This window comes from Cadophora gregata, assembly GCF_030347475.1.
Source record: "Cadophora gregata isolate MNR1 chromosome Unknown scaffold_18, whole genome shotgun sequence".
In the NCBI taxonomy this organism is placed as follows: Eukaryota; Fungi; Ascomycota; class Leotiomycetes; order Helotiales; family Ploettnerulaceae; genus Cadophora; species Cadophora gregata.
The window spans coordinates 96,382-112,253 of NW_026695941.1; the positions used below are offsets into that span (position 1 = coordinate 96,382).

A 15,872-nucleotide genomic window follows, 5' to 3' on the forward strand; every position below is an offset into this window, starting at 1 on the left:
CAAAAGGCGGGTTTTGAAGGATGACATGACGGAACCCCGCCGCGTTGCGGAACGTCAAGAATACGCCCTTCAAAGTATTCCGGATTACATCTACATCTGGTTCACGGTGGTGCAGACAGATTTGTATTTGCATTGAGGATTGCTTAGAGTACTTATATAGAGGCAGATTTCTTCGGTCTTTTCTTTTTGTCTTCACCTTCGTTCTCTTCATCTTTAGAGGCCTTGGATCCCGCTGTTTTCTTGCAACTACCCCGCTATTGACAGAGATCAAAATGGACTCAAAGCAGTTCAAAGAAGCTGCAGCGTCAGCAATTGACGAGAGTTTGTGCCTCCAGGGCGGTCTATTCATAATGGAAGCTGACCCAAAATAGTCGTTAACTATTACGATACAATTGAGGACAGAAGGGTGGTGTCGAATGTCGAACCTGGGTACCTGAAGAAACTCCTCCCAGATGGACCACCACAAGATGGAGAGTCCTGGGCAGATATTCAGAAGGATATTGAGACCAAGATAATGCCGGGACTTACGCATTGGTATATTTGTCCTTAATCTTTGTCAACTTGAGCTAATTGTGCAGGCAATCCCCCAATTTCATGGCCTTCTTTCCAGCTTCCTCTTCCTTCCCTGGTATTCTCGGCGAGCTCTACTCAGCAGCATTCACCGCCCCAGCATTCAACTGGATCTGCTCTCCGGCAGTTACAGAGCTCGAAACCGTCACCCTCGACTGGCTCGCCAAACTCTTCAATCTCCCGGACTGCTACTTGTCTACGAGTGAGGGCGGAGGAGTGATACAAGGCTCGGCATCCGAGGCGATTGTCACTGTCATGGTGGCGGCAAGAGACAAATACTTGCGCGAGACGACAGCTCATCTCGCTGGTCTCGAGCTTGAAGATGCGATTGCATATAAAAGAGGCAGGATTATCGCGCTTGGAAGCGAAGCAGCGCACAGCGCTACCCAAAAAGCTGCTCAGATCGCAGGTGTCAGATATCGTTCTGTTCCAGTATTCAAGGATAATGGATTCGCTATGACGGGCTCAGCGTTGGAAGATATATTGAAAGAGTGCCAGGAACAGAAACTTGAACCCTTCTTCCTGACGGCGACGCTTGGAACGACGGCGACTTGTGCCGTCGACGATTTCGACGGTATCGCTGCGACGATCGCCAAGTACGCGCCTCCGAATGCTCCCGGCGAGATCTGGGTTCATATCGATGCAGCGTATGCTGGAGCAGCTCTTGTCTGTCCCGAGTATCAACATCACACAGCGCAGTTCAAGCATTTCCACTCCTTCGATACGAACATGCATAAGTGGCTGCTTACTAACTTCGACGCGTCGTGCTTGTACGTCAAGAAGCGCAAGGATCTGATCGATGCGCTGTCTATCATGCCTAGTTTCCTCCGCAACGAGTTCTCGGAAAGCGGGCTTGTGACGGATTACAGAGATTGGCAGATCCCTCTTGGCAGACGATTCAGGAGTCTGAAGATCTGGTTCGTGTTGAGGACTTATGGCGTTAATGGTCTGCAAGCGCATATTCGGAAACATGTCAAGCTGGGCGAGGTATTTGCTGGGTTGTTAGAAACGAGGAAAGATCTCTTTGAGATTGTGACGGGTCCGAACTTTGCGCTGACGGTGTTTGCGATTACGCCGAAGGGGGAGGGGAAGAGCCAGGAGGAAAAGAATGCGGTTACGAGGGAGGTATATGAGTTGATCAATAGTCGGGGCGAGATTTTTATCACGAGTAGTGTTGTTGGTGGCGAGTATGTGATTCGGGTTGTGAGTGCGAATCCATTGGCGGAGGAGAAGTTCCTGCGGAGGGCGTTTAAGATTTTGGTGGATACTGCGGAGGAGGTCAGAGATGGGAAGGGAGGTTTGAAAGAGAATGGTGTGGGTAAAGTGGTGGACGTGAATGTGAATGGGATTGGGGAGGTGGTTGAGTTGCATGAAAATGGGGTGGCGAAGTAAAGAGAGATATTGACGTTGTTTTGCAGAGGCTAAATTTAAGCCGGGTTGGTTATTAGAAGCTAGATAGAACTCCAGAATCTTGTTTATTTCTTCTCCGACTTGCCTGGTACACCTTGAAAATCAAGTAATGTCGAATCTACTTGACTGTCCTGAAAAACAGAACAAGCCTTTTTAAGCTGATTAAACGTCAAACCAGTTCGGCTCGTTGGTTGGTGCAGAACATGCAAAGAAGCTTCCAACAGACGCGCGAAGTTCGGCAAAGCTCGCTTGATTGTTTATGCGTAAATAAATCATTCAATTGGTAACAAAATCATGAGGGCATAAGCTAATTTTCTGGTTCATCTAGTATGGGAACCCTTCAACTTGATAAGTATTCATCTCGTGAAAGAGCACGATTTGAGTGTATGCAATTACCCGAATCCGGTTGGCTAATAACTCTATCATCAATACGAGCGTTGCGTCGCTCAGTTGCGACAATAAATTATTTAATGATGTTCCATCATACTCGTGTTACCTGGTTGGTGCTTGCCAACAAAGTTTCTCTGCCAGTATGGATTCCTGGCTAACGATTGTCCCTGGGAGCACGGCTCGTCTTGCTTTGGCAGATAGGTACAAGTGGAGACAGAATAGCAGCCCTATCTGCTTATGCTTGTGTCTACTCCGCAGGTTGTGGGGAGCCAAGGCCGTCATGGGGTCCACTTCGTTGACGCTTGAGCCAAGTCGCCTCGGGTGCGCCCGCGCCTAGTCCTCGAAATTGTGGGCTGGTGCCTGGACAGGCTAGGCGGGCATTTCCTGCTTCAAGAGCTAGCGCGCAATGTTATTGTCTGAACAATCTGAGGTACTTCTTGGTCCCCTCGCCGCATGCATAGTCTTATCACTTCTGTACCACCATCCCAGGTGGTAAACTGATTACCATGTCTCCTAGACAGCCAAATGACCAAAACGGCCGCGCAACCAACAAATGCGCGAACGTCAATGTTCTATCTCAGCGCTTCTCCGATATCCCGTCAACACTGGATATCGCGGTCCACCTCGAGCAAAAAGTTGAAGTCGAAGATGATGCTCATGCCGTCGAAATCTACTTCGAAGACCTCTCTGATCCGAACGAGCTCTGTTCTCAGCTAGAGATAGAGCATGCTGCCCCAAGGTACTGGATGACGATTGCTCTTGCATATGCGAAGCAAGGCACGATGGAAGATGCAATTAAAACTCTTGTCCGCGCTGGAAATTTATTACAAGAAAAGGAGTCCAGGAGAAACTGAGCATGCTGAGTTGTTTATGCTGTATGTATCTGCGGGAAAGTCGAAAGGCACCCCGCCTTGCGCCTGAAGGTGTACCAATATCGGAGGCGAAGACCAAGGAGTACTATCTACAACTGGCCGTCTCGGCTCTCAAAGATGCTTCACGAATCAATCCTTCTTTTCCGCCCTTGTTTCTTGCACGCGGCGCTCTATACTTATTGAGAGCATCCCTGCAGTCATCTTCGAAAGCGACAGCAGCTACCGGGTCATCCGTAGAAGGATCCATCGACTCAGAGAAAGCCGACCTTCTGTAGAAGGCACTCAAGTCATTCGGAGATGCTACTCGGGCTTCTGGAGGAAAGAATGTGTTGGCTGTGATGGGAAAAGCAAGAGTGCTTTTCTCACTGGAAAAATATCCCGAGGCTTTGGCAGGATACCAAGAAGTTCTTGCAAAGATGCCTGATTTCGTTGACCCAGATCCCAGAATTGGCATTGGCTATTGTCTCTGGGAATTAGGATTTAAAGAAGACGCCAGAGTAGCTTGGGAGAGAAGTCTTGAAATTAATCTCAATTCCACATTTGCAACTACTTTAATCGGCCTCTATTACATCGACGCGAGTAGCAGGTTTCCTGTACAAAGTCCCGAGTTCATCTCTCTCTACAAGAAAGCCATAACGGAGTACATACAGGAATCCTTCAAGCTGGATTCAAACCTGCCCCTTACTTGCGCAACATTCGCCGACTACTTTCTATTGAGGAAATCTTTCTCTAAAGTTGATTCCTTAGCTCATAAGGCAATTCAATATACAGATCTCAATACCATTGCAAGCGATGGCTGGTATCTACTTGGGCGGAAAGAGCATTACGCAGGCAGCCTCGACCGAGCAAGCGATTGCTACCGTCGCGCAGATGATGCTCGGGGAGGGGCTAACAGTGGCTATCTCGCTGCGAAGTTTGGCGCAGCCCAATTATTTGTCCTTCAGTATGATGTTGGAGAAGCCAAACTACGCTTGGAGAAGATGGTTCACCATCCTCGAAACTATGCAGCCAAAATCCTGCTGGGTACACTATTTGCCGAGGAAGCTTTCGAAACTCAGTACACTCGTGGAGAAGATAAGAGTGCACAGAGAGCGATTCAACTTCTGGAAAGCGTCCGAGCTTCATGGAAAGGCCCTAAGAGCACCCACATGCCCGATGCCACGGTGTTGTTGACTCTAGCCCGACTTTATGAGACAGAATATCCAGACAAAGCTCTCCGGTGTCTTCTAGAGGTGGAAGAACTGGAAATCGATCGAATTGCGGAATCAGACGGTCACATCGACGTGGAGAGTTCAGCAACCCAAGCCTCCCTTCAGAATGCTCTTCGTCATTTCATCCCACCACAGCTGACAAACAATATTGGATGCTTTCACTTCCATGCCAAGAATTACGAACTTGCTGGCGAAATGTTCGAGGCAGCACTGCGAGCTTGCACGAGACTGGGAGAGCAGGATGATGATGCCGGCACCGACATAGATGCTCTCGTTACAACAATCGGCTTTAACCTGGGCCGAAGTTACGAGGCAAGAGACCTTAAAGACCGAGCTGTTGGTGTTTACGAGCAGCTGTTGAATCAACACGACAACTACACCGATGCCCTGACTCGACTTTCACACATCAAAATGTGCCAATCTCCACAAGACAAAGGACCGCAGTCCGTTGCAAAGCTGTACGAAGGTAACTCGACAGATCCCGAAGTACGTGCTTTATACGGCTGGTACCTGGGCAAAGTGTACTCGAGGCGGAGACCAAGAAATATGGCCGAAGATCCCGAGCTGCGCCATTACAAGCACACCTTACAAAATCACGACAAGCACGATCGGTATGCTCTAGTCGGCATGGGTTCCCTTTACTTGCAGTCTGCTCGAGAAATGCGACGTGGGACAGATCAGGAGAAACAAAAGCGGAGTGCTATGTATATCAAGTCTGTTGAGTTCTTTGAAAAAGTACTGCAGTTGGATCCCCACAACGCCTATGCTGCACAAGGCATTGCTATTGCGCTGATTGAAGATAAGAAAGATCTTCGGAATGCGTTACTCATTCTCCAGAAGGTCCGAGATACTATCGAGGATGCCTATGTTTATGTTAATCTTGGCCACTTATATTGTGAGATGAAGCAGTATTCTAAGGCTATTGAGAGCTATGGGATCGCATTATCGAAAGGAAACAAGAATGATCCCGATATACTGGCCTGTCTCGGTCGAGCATGGCTGAACAAGGGAAAGGCTGATCGCAACTTAAATGCTTATCAGATGGCACTTGAATGTTCACAGCAGGTGTGTTTGCGTCTTTTTTTCCCTTGGGAACCAACAGGCTAATACTTTTGAACAGGCTTTAAATGCTTCTCCAGAAGAAGTCCACCTTAAGTTCAATGTTGCGTTCGTCCAGATTCAGCTCGCAACTGTGATGTACTCTCTGAATGAGACGCAGCGGTCGTTGCAGCAAGTTCAAAGTGTCGCCAAAGGTCTCGAGTTGGCAATTGCGGCATTAGACGAAGTCGTTGCCCATCCACAATGTCCATATCCCAAGGATGATGTCAATCAGCGTGCCAATATGGCTCGCAACACGCTTCGAAAGCAACTTGAGAGAGCTGTTGCTAGCCAGCAGGAATACGAAGAAAAGAATAACGAGCAGCTTCGAGTCGCCATGGAGAGACGTCAAGCTGATTTGAGGCGCCGAGAAGAAGAGCGACTGGAAGCGCTGGAGAAAGAGCATGAGAGGCTTGCGAGGATCAGAAAAGAGAGAGAGGAGGCCGCGATTCGTGACAGGATGCTTGCTGAGGAGCGAGCTGCAGTTGACATCACAGCGGATGGCGAGACTGACATACACGTCGAAAGGAAGCGCAAAGCACCCAAGACGAAAGGTGAAAATAAGAAGCTAAGAAATAGACCTGGGAAGAAGAAGGGAAATGCAGACAGCGAAGATGCGGAAGATGATGAGCCAATGCCGAAGAAGAAGAAGCGACGGCTTGCGGGAAGAGAATCAACCAAATACAAATCAGCTGAGTTCGTGGCTGACAGCGATGATGACGATACCGTTCTGCAACAACAGAACGAAATGGAATTGGAGAACCAGGACAGTCTCTCTGAGGATGGGAATATTGTTGGTGAGCTTGACTCGCACTTTGAAGATCTGAGCGCCAAGACAATTGAGGATGGAGAGCCGAGAAGTAGAGATTGAGCGCAGAAGCAGTCGAGGCGTATAATCGATGAGAGCGATGAAGAATAAATAGACGAGTAATGAGAAGTAAATGAACGAGCAATATGAGAGAGAGAGAGAGAGAGAGAGAGAGAGAGAGAGAGAGAGAGAGAGAGAGAGAGAGAGAGAGAGAGAGAGAGACAGAGAGAGAGAGAGAGGATGACGATCTTGACGGGTTTGTTTTAGCGGATAAGTTATTATTTTGGAAGGAATAAACTCTGGAGACCTCACCTGCAGGTCTATATATATTAATTAGTCTCTGATTTTTATTGGGCAGGGCTAATGAAGCTCGTCCTCGCAGTAGGCTTCTGTGCGATATTCGTGAGGTGAGGGGAATGTGTAGATTGGATAACGGATAACGGATACAGGAGGAAGGTGGAGAAACTCGATGGATTTGGATATGATATAGGATGATAGAATAGAAGACTGCACTTTGAAACCTTGCCTTTTTTTTTTCTCTTAGTATCTACTTCATTCTTTGTGCTTTTTTCTCCCGGGGAGTCTCCACCATGAGGTTTTACTAAGTCTGACTACAGCCTAGAGCTCCGTCTCTCTTGTAAATTACAGGATCTCCTCAGGAACTTGTCCTGTCTCTGTGTTTGGGGTTGGCGTGACATGGGATGTTGATGGTGTTGTGACACAGTTGGCAGGTAGGTACATAAGGTAAGTAGGTAGGTAGGTACTGTTTTGCTCGGCTGTTCTCGCTAATAAAGGGGGAGCAAGGGGAGCTGCGAGCTGTGGCTCCTTGATCATGCTGGGTCTGACTGACCTTCTTCACTGTGAGCACCGCACCCCGCTCTTTTACCGGGGCTTTGATATACTTTATTGGTATTGGTTTATGAGAGAGGTGAGTCGGTAATAACTAACTGCCACAGGTGTATATTACATTGCATATAGGTATACTCTGTCTTGTATTTGTCTCTAATAACTATCCGGTCTTGCCTTGGAGGTTCAAGCGTCTTAGTTGGGTACAGCAACTGGTCCTGCGATCAGCTAACAACAATCGATCTGCCGAGAATGTCAAACCACCCCAGACCAGTGAGGTTATAAACTTTGATCCTCCGACTTCAAGTCCGCGGTGACTCCTCACGATCTTGCAGTATGGGTAAGGTAAATAAATCTAAATAAAACTTAGTCGGAATATCAGTAGAGTACCACGCGACAATAATTCGGGAGAGGGGCAGGCGAAAGTCGGACGTTCGGTGAATGTCTGGGATGTGGCTTGATTCGAGCTTGGATGACTGACTGACTGACTGACACAGCATGCGTTCAACCGAGGCATTTCCCTCCAACTGAGGTGCGCACGCATCCGGCTGTGGGACACGGACCCTTGTATGGGGGATCTGGAGAAATATGGGGACTCGTTCTTCACATGCTTCTGAAACCAGAATAATACAGTACTGTACTTTTGAATGGCATGAATCTTCAGCTTTCACATGTTTAATTATTTTACTTTGTTTGGACACGTGAGTGTTAAGTTTTAAAGGGCAGATGATCGATGGTTAGAGGGATGCATGTGCTGGACAGTACGATACTAGGTATAATTTCAATGCAAGCCAATAATACAATCCTTTCTCCTGGGCTTCCCAAGCTATGGAGGGGCAGGCACTCCACGCAAATCCCAGAGATCCTCATACTGGTAGGTAGTACAGTAGTGGCCATGACGAAGTCCAAGGCGCATCTGGAGTTTGTGGGGAAAGTGGATGTGAATTGTCCACTGAGCCAATCACGGCATTGCGTTCACATCCCTGCCTCCCTTTTACCGCTGAACCGAGAGGGCCCCATTCCCGACTCCGACTCCGACTGTCCCTCCTGTGTCCCTCCTGTCCTCCTTCCTCTCATTGTTCTCTGGCACGCTAGGCCAGCATCAGCTCTGGGCTGGAACCGGAACGAGAACGCTGATTCAAGCGAAAAGTCTGTGGCCGAGGATGAAGAGGAAGGGATGAGCTGGATGGAGCCAGTAAGGTTGCAAGGTGGAGGGGGGAGGTTACCGCTAGCCCGAGAGGATGGGAAAGAGGTTTTTGGCTTATGACTGTGCTGCTTCCTCTCTTTTTTCTCTTCCTTCCCTCTTACATCTTACTCATTTGCAGACTTGAGGACTTTGTATGTTTCCAGCTTGCTGTTTCTCTGTACATTGATTGACATTGGCACTCACTCCATCCCTTGATTCGAAGAGACAGAAGAAAGAAAGACTTACTCGGATTGTACTTTCTGACGTCTGCCGAGGCATAAATACATATCTACCCGAATTTCTGTACACTATCTAACTCCCGACTGACTTACCACTCCACTCTACCGGCATCATGTCAGGCAAGATGAACCTCCCAGCGGTGGATGTGAATACCGAGGAGAAGCAGTTCCTCGACGAGGTTGCGGCTGTCAAGCAATGGTGGACAGACTCCAGGTGGAGATACACCAAGAGACCGTTCACGGCTGAGCAAATTGTTGCGAAGAGGGGGAATTTGAAGATTGAGTATCCGAGTAATACTCAGTCGAAGAAACTGTGGAAGATTTTGGAGGGGAGATTCAAGGTATGCTTACTATTATGCAACTTTCGGTGTTGGAGCTTGAGAAACTAATTTATTGATTTTTAGACCCAAGATGCAAGCTACACTTATGGCTGTCTCGAACCTACCATGTTGACCCAGATGGCGAAATACTTGGATACTGTTTATGTTTCTGGCTGGCAATCATCGTCTACTGCTTCTGCATCTGATGAACCTGGTCCAGATTTGGCGGATTACCCATATGTGAGTCCTTATCTAATCCCCTCCACCGCCCATATACTAATCTTCTAGACCACCGTCCCAAACAAAGTCGGCCATCTCTTCATGGCCCAGCTCTTCCACGACCGCAAGCAAAGAGAGGAACGTGTAACAACCAAATCGAAAGCTGACCGTTCCAAGCTCGCCAACATCGACTATCTCCGCCCAATTATCGCAGATGCTGATACCGGACATGGAGGGTTGACTGCCGTCATGAAGTTGACGAAGTTGTTCATTGAGAAGGGAGCTGCTGGTATTCATATTGAGGATCAAGCACCTGGAACGAAGAAGTGTGGACATATGGCTGGAAAAGTGCTTGTACCTATAAGCGAGCACATCAACCGTCTTGTTGCCATTCGGGCACAAGCTGATATCATGGGTATGTCTTCCTAATATTAGTGAAGAAGATGTAAAAGCTAACAATCCCAGGCTCCGACCTCCTCGCGATTGCACGAACTGACGCCGAAGCCGCAACCCTCATCACCACCACCATCGACCCCCGCGACCACGCCTACATCCTCGGATCCACCAACCCCGCCCTTCAACCTCTCAACGACCTCATGATCGCCGCCGAACGAGCCGGCAAGAACGGCGCCGAACTCCAAGCCATCGAAGACGCCTGGACCGCGCAAGCAGGCCTCAAGCTGTTCAACGACGCCGTCATCGACACCATCAACTCGGGCGTGCACGTCAACAAGAAGGAGCTCGCCGCCAAGTTCCTCAAGGACGTCAAGGGCAAGAGCAACACCGAAGCCCGCGCCATCGCAAAGGGCATCACCGGCGTCGACATCCCCTGGGACTGGGACTCCCCGCGCACCAGAGAGGGCTACTACAGATTACAGGGCGGCTGCGAGTGTGCCATCAACCGCGCGATTGCGTACGGCCCGTACGCGGACGCGATCTGGATGGAGAGTAAACTCCCTGATTACGCGCAGGCGGAGCAGTTCGCTAAGGGGGTGCACGCTGTCTACCCGGATCAGAAGCTCGCGTATAACCTGTCGCCGTCGTTTAATTGGAAGACGGCCATGCCGCGCGCGGAGCAGGAGACGTATATCAAGAGGCTGAGTAAGTTGGGGTATTGCTGGCAGTTTATCACGTTGGCGGGATTGCATACTACGGCTTTGATAAGCGATCAGTTTGCCAAGGCGTATAGTCTGCAGGGGATGAGGGCGTATGGGGAGTTGGTGCAGGAGCCGGAGATGGATGGCGGGGTGGATGTCGTGAAGCATCAGAAGTGGAGTGGGGCGAATTATGTGGATGAGTTGTTGAAGATGGTGCAGGGGGGTGTGAGTAGTACTAGTGCGATGGGGAAGGGGGTTACGGAGGATCAGTTTCATTGAGTTGAGTGATGGGGGAAGGGGGGGGGGGGATAGGAGTGGGTTGGGAAGGAAAAGGAGAAGGGGAAGTGAGGGAAGGGGGCGTATCATATGATGTAGATGTTTTTCAAGGTTTCAGAATGCATATTTTGTTTGAACAGCGTCTATGAGTCGGACAAGACTTCGAAGTACTCATGTGAAGAAAGGAGTCGACCAGTGAGAAAGAAGATACACCATCCCGCAGCAAAGTATCAAATCCAAATAGAAAGAAGTCATGGCATGCTCACCGACAAGCAATCAATGATGATCTATCAAATTTCCTCTCTCAGATCATGCTCAAGAAATACATTGGTGATCTATCGTCTGTCCACACCACGTCCGTCTCCTCAACTCGATATGTTGTTGTTTTGCCTCGCTTAGCCCCCATATTTCCAAACACCTCCCAACTGTGACCCGAGAACACGATAGGAAACCTCCTGCTCTCGAAGCAAAACCCACTGTTTATCCCTTTGGTGACTTATAAGCTTGCACGTCTCTGCTGTGATAAGATATTTGATGGCGTTCTTTTGATTCTCTACCTACCTTATGCTTCCGTCTGGAAGTGTGTCAATGGCTCTGGTCAGTCTGGATATGAAGATCCTCCTCTTGAACGTTCCAAGGGGAGCGGGGAAGTACTCTATGTCTACTGTAGATTCTACAAGCAGGAGGTCAGGATGCTGGCGAGATATGGAGTATGAGTATGCACATACGGGTAGATTCTTGATAGTGTTGGATATTTTGGATCGGAATATTTTGTATTTCTTGACTGTAAAAATCGTCTTTGGGATTTGTGAAAGAGGGGAGTTTGAAAGACAGGAGGGAAAGATAGAGATATGGAGCAGAGCAGGACAGGACAGAACAGGAGCGGTTAGTTTATGTAGAGGGTAAGACCGATTTGTACATGCTATTTCAGGTAGTGTTGCGATTTGCGAGGATGTACCTATGGCTGGGATGAGACTTTGGGTGTTTGTGCAGGCAGGTCGATTGACTGTTCTAATCGTTTGATGTGGTGTTATTTAAAAGAAGTGCATGAATGCGAAGAGGAAAGGGGAAGGCGAGAGTGGGGGTTGAGGAGAGGAAAGTGGCGGTTCATCTGCCAGATATTAGGTGGTTTGGTGGTGTTGGAGAGGAGTATCTGGAGGCAAACCATGATAGTTGCTGCTTTTCAGAGGCGAACTTTTTTGGAAGGATCCAATCACTTGATACCTTAAACTTGCAAAGCACCTGTATAGCTTCATTGGTAAGTGCTAGTAATCTGAATCTTATTTAAATTGAAGAGTTCCATAAAAACTATGTCATTGCTCTTTACGTGCTCCTGGGTTGTCGTAAACTTCCATAGCTGGGGCTCATAATCGTAGACCTTAATATTGAGGCATTTGAAGACGGATTTCTGGTGGAAATATGAGTTTTGTGATATATCTTTCGTGTGAGACGTTTCCAGATCGTATCGTCTGTAGTCAACAGGATTTGTGTTTCCTCGTGATTGATGTTGGTGAGTGGCGATTCTGGCGAGGCGAGGTGAAGACAGATGGCCAAGGCTGCACATCAACTTGGAAGCTCCGGCAGCCTTGCTGATTGCCTTCCCCCACATCTCTTCACTCCACAACTACATCACTCCACACATCAATCTCGCCCACTATTGAGCCATCGTATTATGCTACGATGAAGCTTTCGCCGGTCGCTGCACCGTCACGATGCCAACACAGCAGCCTCCGCCACAGGAGTACGCTCGAGTAGTGTTAATACTCATCCTGCTGTTCTTCCTCTACACATCTCCCGACCAAGGCGCGCCTGCAGGCTTCCAATCTCCCCACGATTATGCTGCCGAACGAATCGATCGATTTCGACATGCCCTTGATGTTCTAAACCGTACAAAATGGCAGGACTTCTCGCCGAAGACTGCAGACAAATCGCGATTCGAGGCGGCGAGATACTTGAATCTGACTGGGTTTCGAGAGGAAGATGATTATGCTTGGGAGAGAGTAGATGCGTTTAAGAAGAGGAGTCAGGAGTTCACTGAAGAGGCAACACGAAATAATGGAGCCGTCAATGATGTGTACCAGAACGTGACGGGAATTGTTCAAGGCAAATGGGTTAGAAATACGGCTGATCTCAATGGGGATCCAAGACCAAGAACCTTGAATCTGACGGAAACATCACCGGTTATTGATTGGGCCTTCCGGGATGTAGAATATTGGACCAGGAATATAACAGGTAAAGGAGGGAAAATGATGCTCCGACTTGAGGAAAGCGATACTGGAGGGGTAGATGTGTATCCGGACATTTCCCAAGATTCGAAAATGCCTATCGATCCTGGAAGCATTGCAAGAGAGATAGCGGCCACTCTGACAATCCAGGATGAGAGCAGTACTGGTGATGGATGGGATATGAGAATGCATGGAGTCCATTGGCCGAAGCAAGGAGTAATGCTCCTAACAACCACGAGTGAGAAGTTCTCCGGCATCTTTGGTCTACCTCACCTCACCTTGAACCCGGAACAGTTCAAGTCCAGCCAAAGGCTTCTGAATAAGACCTTGGAGAGAGAGGTTGAGGGTCTGGAGAAATCCATCTGGCTCGACCTAAGCAATCCATGGTCATCCAGCCCGGATAGCCCAGGTGATGCAACGATGCCCGTTCCACACTGTGAATATGTGGTTTACGTGCAAGTCTACCCAATGGATTTATCCTCGATGAGTCTCAAGGCTCAAGTCGATCCAGCCAGCATCATCAACACCATTGAGCAAGAACTTCGATTTCCAAACGGCGCCCCTGTCCCCGTGTTTCCTAGTCTGAAGATGGCAACTGTGATATTTTCTCCTGACTGTGGCTTCATGCTCGAGTCTGTTGGCCCTCCGAGCTTTGCACCGGCAGATGGAACCCACCTCAATGGCAAGAAACACGAAATGTTTTTGCATGATATCCAGAAATGGCTACATGCTTTTGCGCTTGTTGTGCTTGGACAGATATTACTCTTGAAAGTGCAGTCGAAAGAGGCATCCACTCCGTCGACTGTTGGAAGGGTCAGTCTCTATACGATTGCCATGATGCTTATGGCGGATGCTTTATTATTCTCCAGCTTATCGTTGCTGAGCGCAACTGCCCCGAATCTCTTCCCCTCAGCGCTATTGACATCGTTCAGTGCATTGATGTCTGTTGCCCTGGGTGTGAGATTTATCTCGGCAGTTTACAGCGTCCAGGAGCCTGAAAGAAGGGAAGCATCACGAGCACAACTGGCAGCGGAAGCTGCTTCACGACCAGCGCCCAGACCTGCTCCAACACCTGGGACCGTTCCAGCTGTAACACCAATAATTACGGCTGCTGGCGCTGACGTTACTCCGCAGCCTGCAGCTGCTCCGGCTCCCCCAGCTGAAGAACCTATCATCATTCCATCGGATCAAGATCTTGATGCTGAGATCGCTGAGAGGATGAACGCAGCTGCTGCAGTACCTCTTCTTCCAACAACAAACAGGCCGGCAACAACACAACCTCCACGAAATACTTCCAGCTTCGGCGCTGCATATATCAAATTCGTTCTCACGCTCACTTTCCTCCTCTTCCTCTCACTATCAGCCATCTCTTGGTCTGTACCTTTCCGTACAGGCTACATCCATATTCTATCCTTCACCTACTTCTCCTTCTGGCTCCCTCAAATCAGACGAAACGTGATTCGGAACTGCCGCAAAGGACTCTTGTGGAAGTTTATCATCGGCCAATCAGTCTTGCGCCTTCTCCCATTCGCATATTTCTATCTGAAAGAAGATAACATTCTGTTCGTAGAAACGGACTGGAAGGCTTTCTGTTTGTTGGCAGGATGGGTTTGGATGCAGATATTGGTTCTGGTGGGCCAGGAAATTCTTGGTCCTAGATGGGCCCTACCAAAGAGCTGGTACGAGGAGGGTTGGGACTACCACCCTATATTGAGCGAGGACAACGTGGAATCTGGTGGCCTGCCAATAGGTCTTGTGAAGACTCCAGGATCACCAACCCTGGAAAGAGTTCGTACAAGCGAGGATATGGGAAGCAGAAGCAAGAAGGAGGGTAACACGAGAAGTGTTGACTGTGCCATCTGCATGCAACTACTCGAAGTACCGGTTGTACCTGCTGGAGTATCTACATCTGGCGCAGCTGGGAGTGTGGTCGAGATGCTAGCCCGAAGACTGTATATGGTCACGCCATGCAAGCACATATTCCATAGCGCATGTTTAGAAGGATGGATGAGGTTTCGGTTGCAGTGCCCGATTTGTAGAGAGGCACTGCCACCACTGTAAGATACATAATTGCATTGGGAGCGTTAGGCGTTTGGGCATGTCAATGGAAAGATATTTTCTCGAAGACCATTTATTTGCTTTTGCTTTTTGTTGAAAGATTGACTAGCATTCTTACATCCTGGTGCACCTAATAGTGTACAACCGCTAAATCCCATTCCCAAACTCCAACCATGCAAAATTATTCAATCTTCCTTCTCCTATTTCTTCCCCCAGACCAAAGTAGACACCGACTCCAATATACTCGTCTTCTTCTCCCCTTCCTCAACCACAGAACTAGCACCCTTCCCGTCCTCCATAACCTTCTCCAAAACACCCTTCTTCTCCCCCGCCTCCGCAAGAGCCTTGTCCTTTCCATCCCCGAGCCCAGCCTGCCTCTTCTCCATACGCTCCCTCCTCCTCTGCCTCTCAGCCCTCAACTCCTTCTCCTCCTCATCTCTCGCCTCCAACTCCCTGATCCACGCCTCATTCTTCTCCTTAGCTTTCTTCTCCGCGATCACAACGTCGTACTCCTTGCGCTTCTGCCGGTCCGTTTGCCAGTACATGCTTCCGCCTATCATGGCGAGGAGCGTGAAGCCTTGTGCGTAGATACGCGCGCGGAACATGCGGTTTGTGCGGTTGGAGTCGCCGGCGCGGATGGAGCGTGAGGCGTTGTAGAGGGCCCAGCAGGTGAGGGCGCATCCTATGACGGTTGGTCAGATACCTTGGGAGAGAGGGTTTTCGGGCTGGACATACCCAGTGGGATTAAGGGCTCTTCTTTCAATCTCCTCGAGAATTTCTGCCATCGATTCTCCTCATAGAAGTCCCTGTGAGCTGGTTAGCCTCTCTATTATTCTGGCAATTCGGGAGCCCGGGCGAACGTACGAATTGCCATCGAAAGATGACGGGAGCGGTGTGCTCGACATGTTGGGGTACGTATATCTGGTTGGAATCTTCTCTCTTCGAGCTTCAACAGCTTCAGAAATCGTTCGAGGGGAAATGGTGAGGTAATCGGACCCCGGAATAATATCCCTGTCGAATGTTGATCCGGCAAGACCCACTTCTGTA

The 15,872-nt window shown here is 49.0% G+C and overlaps 7 protein-coding genes across 7 annotated transcripts; 6 read left to right on the top strand and 1 right to left on the bottom strand.

Annotated features, from left to right (window-relative positions):
- Positions 1-67: 67 nt before the first annotated feature.
- On the top strand, positions 68-2,060 carry ONS95_006442 (uncharacterized protein). Its single transcript, XM_058499903.1, has 3 exons — positions 68-321; positions 372-534; positions 579-2,060. The coding sequence occupies exons 1-3, from the start codon at positions 273-275 to the stop codon at positions 1,960-1,962; spliced, it is 1,596 nt and encodes a 531-aa protein (XP_058349737.1). The 5' UTR covers positions 68-272; the 3' UTR covers positions 1,963-2,060.
- An 816-nt stretch (positions 2,061-2,876) lies between these two features.
- On the top strand, positions 2,877-3,224 carry ONS95_006443 (uncharacterized protein; the record flags this gene model as incomplete). Its single annotated transcript, XM_058499904.1, has 1 exon — positions 2,877-3,224. One exon carries the CDS (start codon positions 2,877-2,879, stop codon positions 3,222-3,224), a length of 348 nt encoding a protein of 115 aa, XP_058349738.1.
- Positions 3,225-3,240: 16 nt separating this feature from the next.
- ONS95_006444 (uncharacterized protein) lies at positions 3,241-3,517 on the top strand (the record flags this gene model as incomplete). Its single annotated transcript, XM_058499905.1, is given in 2 exon segments — positions 3,241-3,245; positions 3,265-3,517. 2 exon segments carry the CDS (start codon positions 3,241-3,243, stop codon positions 3,515-3,517), a joined length of 258 nt encoding a protein of 85 aa, XP_058349739.1.
- Positions 3,518-3,580: 63 nt separating this feature from the next.
- ONS95_006445 (uncharacterized protein) lies at positions 3,581-6,422 on the top strand (the record flags this gene model as incomplete). Its single annotated transcript, XM_058499906.1, has 2 exons — positions 3,581-5,518; positions 5,574-6,422. The coding sequence occupies 2 exons, from the start codon at positions 3,581-3,583 to the stop codon at positions 6,420-6,422; spliced, it is 2,787 nt and encodes a 928-aa protein (XP_058349740.1).
- Positions 6,423-8,245: 1,823 nt separating this feature from the next.
- Positions 8,246-10,558, top strand: ICL1 (isocitrate lyase 1). Its single transcript, XM_058499907.1, has 3 exons — positions 8,246-8,971; positions 9,035-9,584; positions 9,635-10,558. Exons 2-3 carry the CDS (start codon positions 9,272-9,274, stop codon positions 10,543-10,545), a joined length of 1,224 nt encoding a protein of 407 aa, XP_058349741.1. The 5' UTR covers positions 8,246-8,971; positions 9,035-9,271; the 3' UTR covers positions 10,546-10,558.
- A 1,547-nt stretch (positions 10,559-12,105) lies between these two features.
- ONS95_006447 (uncharacterized protein) lies at positions 12,106-14,878 on the top strand. Its single transcript, XM_058499908.1, has one exon. It carries the CDS (start codon positions 12,255-12,257, stop codon positions 14,826-14,828), a length of 2,574 nt encoding a protein of 857 aa, XP_058349742.1. The 5' UTR covers positions 12,106-12,254; the 3' UTR covers positions 14,829-14,878.
- Positions 14,879-15,025: 147 nt separating this feature from the next.
- On the bottom strand, positions 15,026-15,730 carry RCF1 (Respiratory supercomplex factor 1, mitochondrial; the record flags this gene model as incomplete). Its single annotated transcript, XM_058499909.1, has 3 exons — positions 15,026-15,507; positions 15,561-15,631; positions 15,690-15,730. The coding sequence occupies 3 exons, from the start codon at positions 15,728-15,730 to the stop codon at positions 15,026-15,028; spliced, it is 594 nt and encodes a 197-aa protein (XP_058349743.1).
- Positions 15,731-15,872: the final 142 nt, after the last annotated feature.

What these genes read in the sequence shown, in the direction of transcription:
- ONS95_006442 (XM_058499903.1), top strand. Translation starts at nt 273, where the DNA reads ATGGACTCAAAGCAGTTCAAAGAAGCTGCAGCGTCAGCAATTGACGAG. An exon ending in AGCGTCAGCAATTGACGAGA is followed by an intron (nt 322 to 371) that starts GTTTGTGCCTCC and finishes GACCCAAAATAG; the next exon opens with TCGTTAACTATTACGATACA. An exon ending in ATGCCGGGACTTACGCATTG is followed by an intron (nt 535 to 578) that starts GTATATTTGTCC and finishes CTAATTGTGCAG; the next exon opens with GCAATCCCCCAATTTCATGG.
- ICL1 (XM_058499907.1), top strand. Translation starts at nt 9,272, where the DNA reads ATGGCCCAGCTCTTCCACGACCGCAAGCAAAGAGAGGAACGTGTAACA. An exon ending in GGCACAAGCTGATATCATGG is followed by an intron (nt 9,585 to 9,634) that starts GTATGTCTTCCT and finishes TAACAATCCCAG; the next exon opens with GCTCCGACCTCCTCGCGATT.
- ONS95_006447 (XM_058499908.1), top strand. Translation starts at nt 12,255, where the DNA reads ATGCCAACACAGCAGCCTCCGCCACAGGAGTACGCTCGAGTAGTGTTA.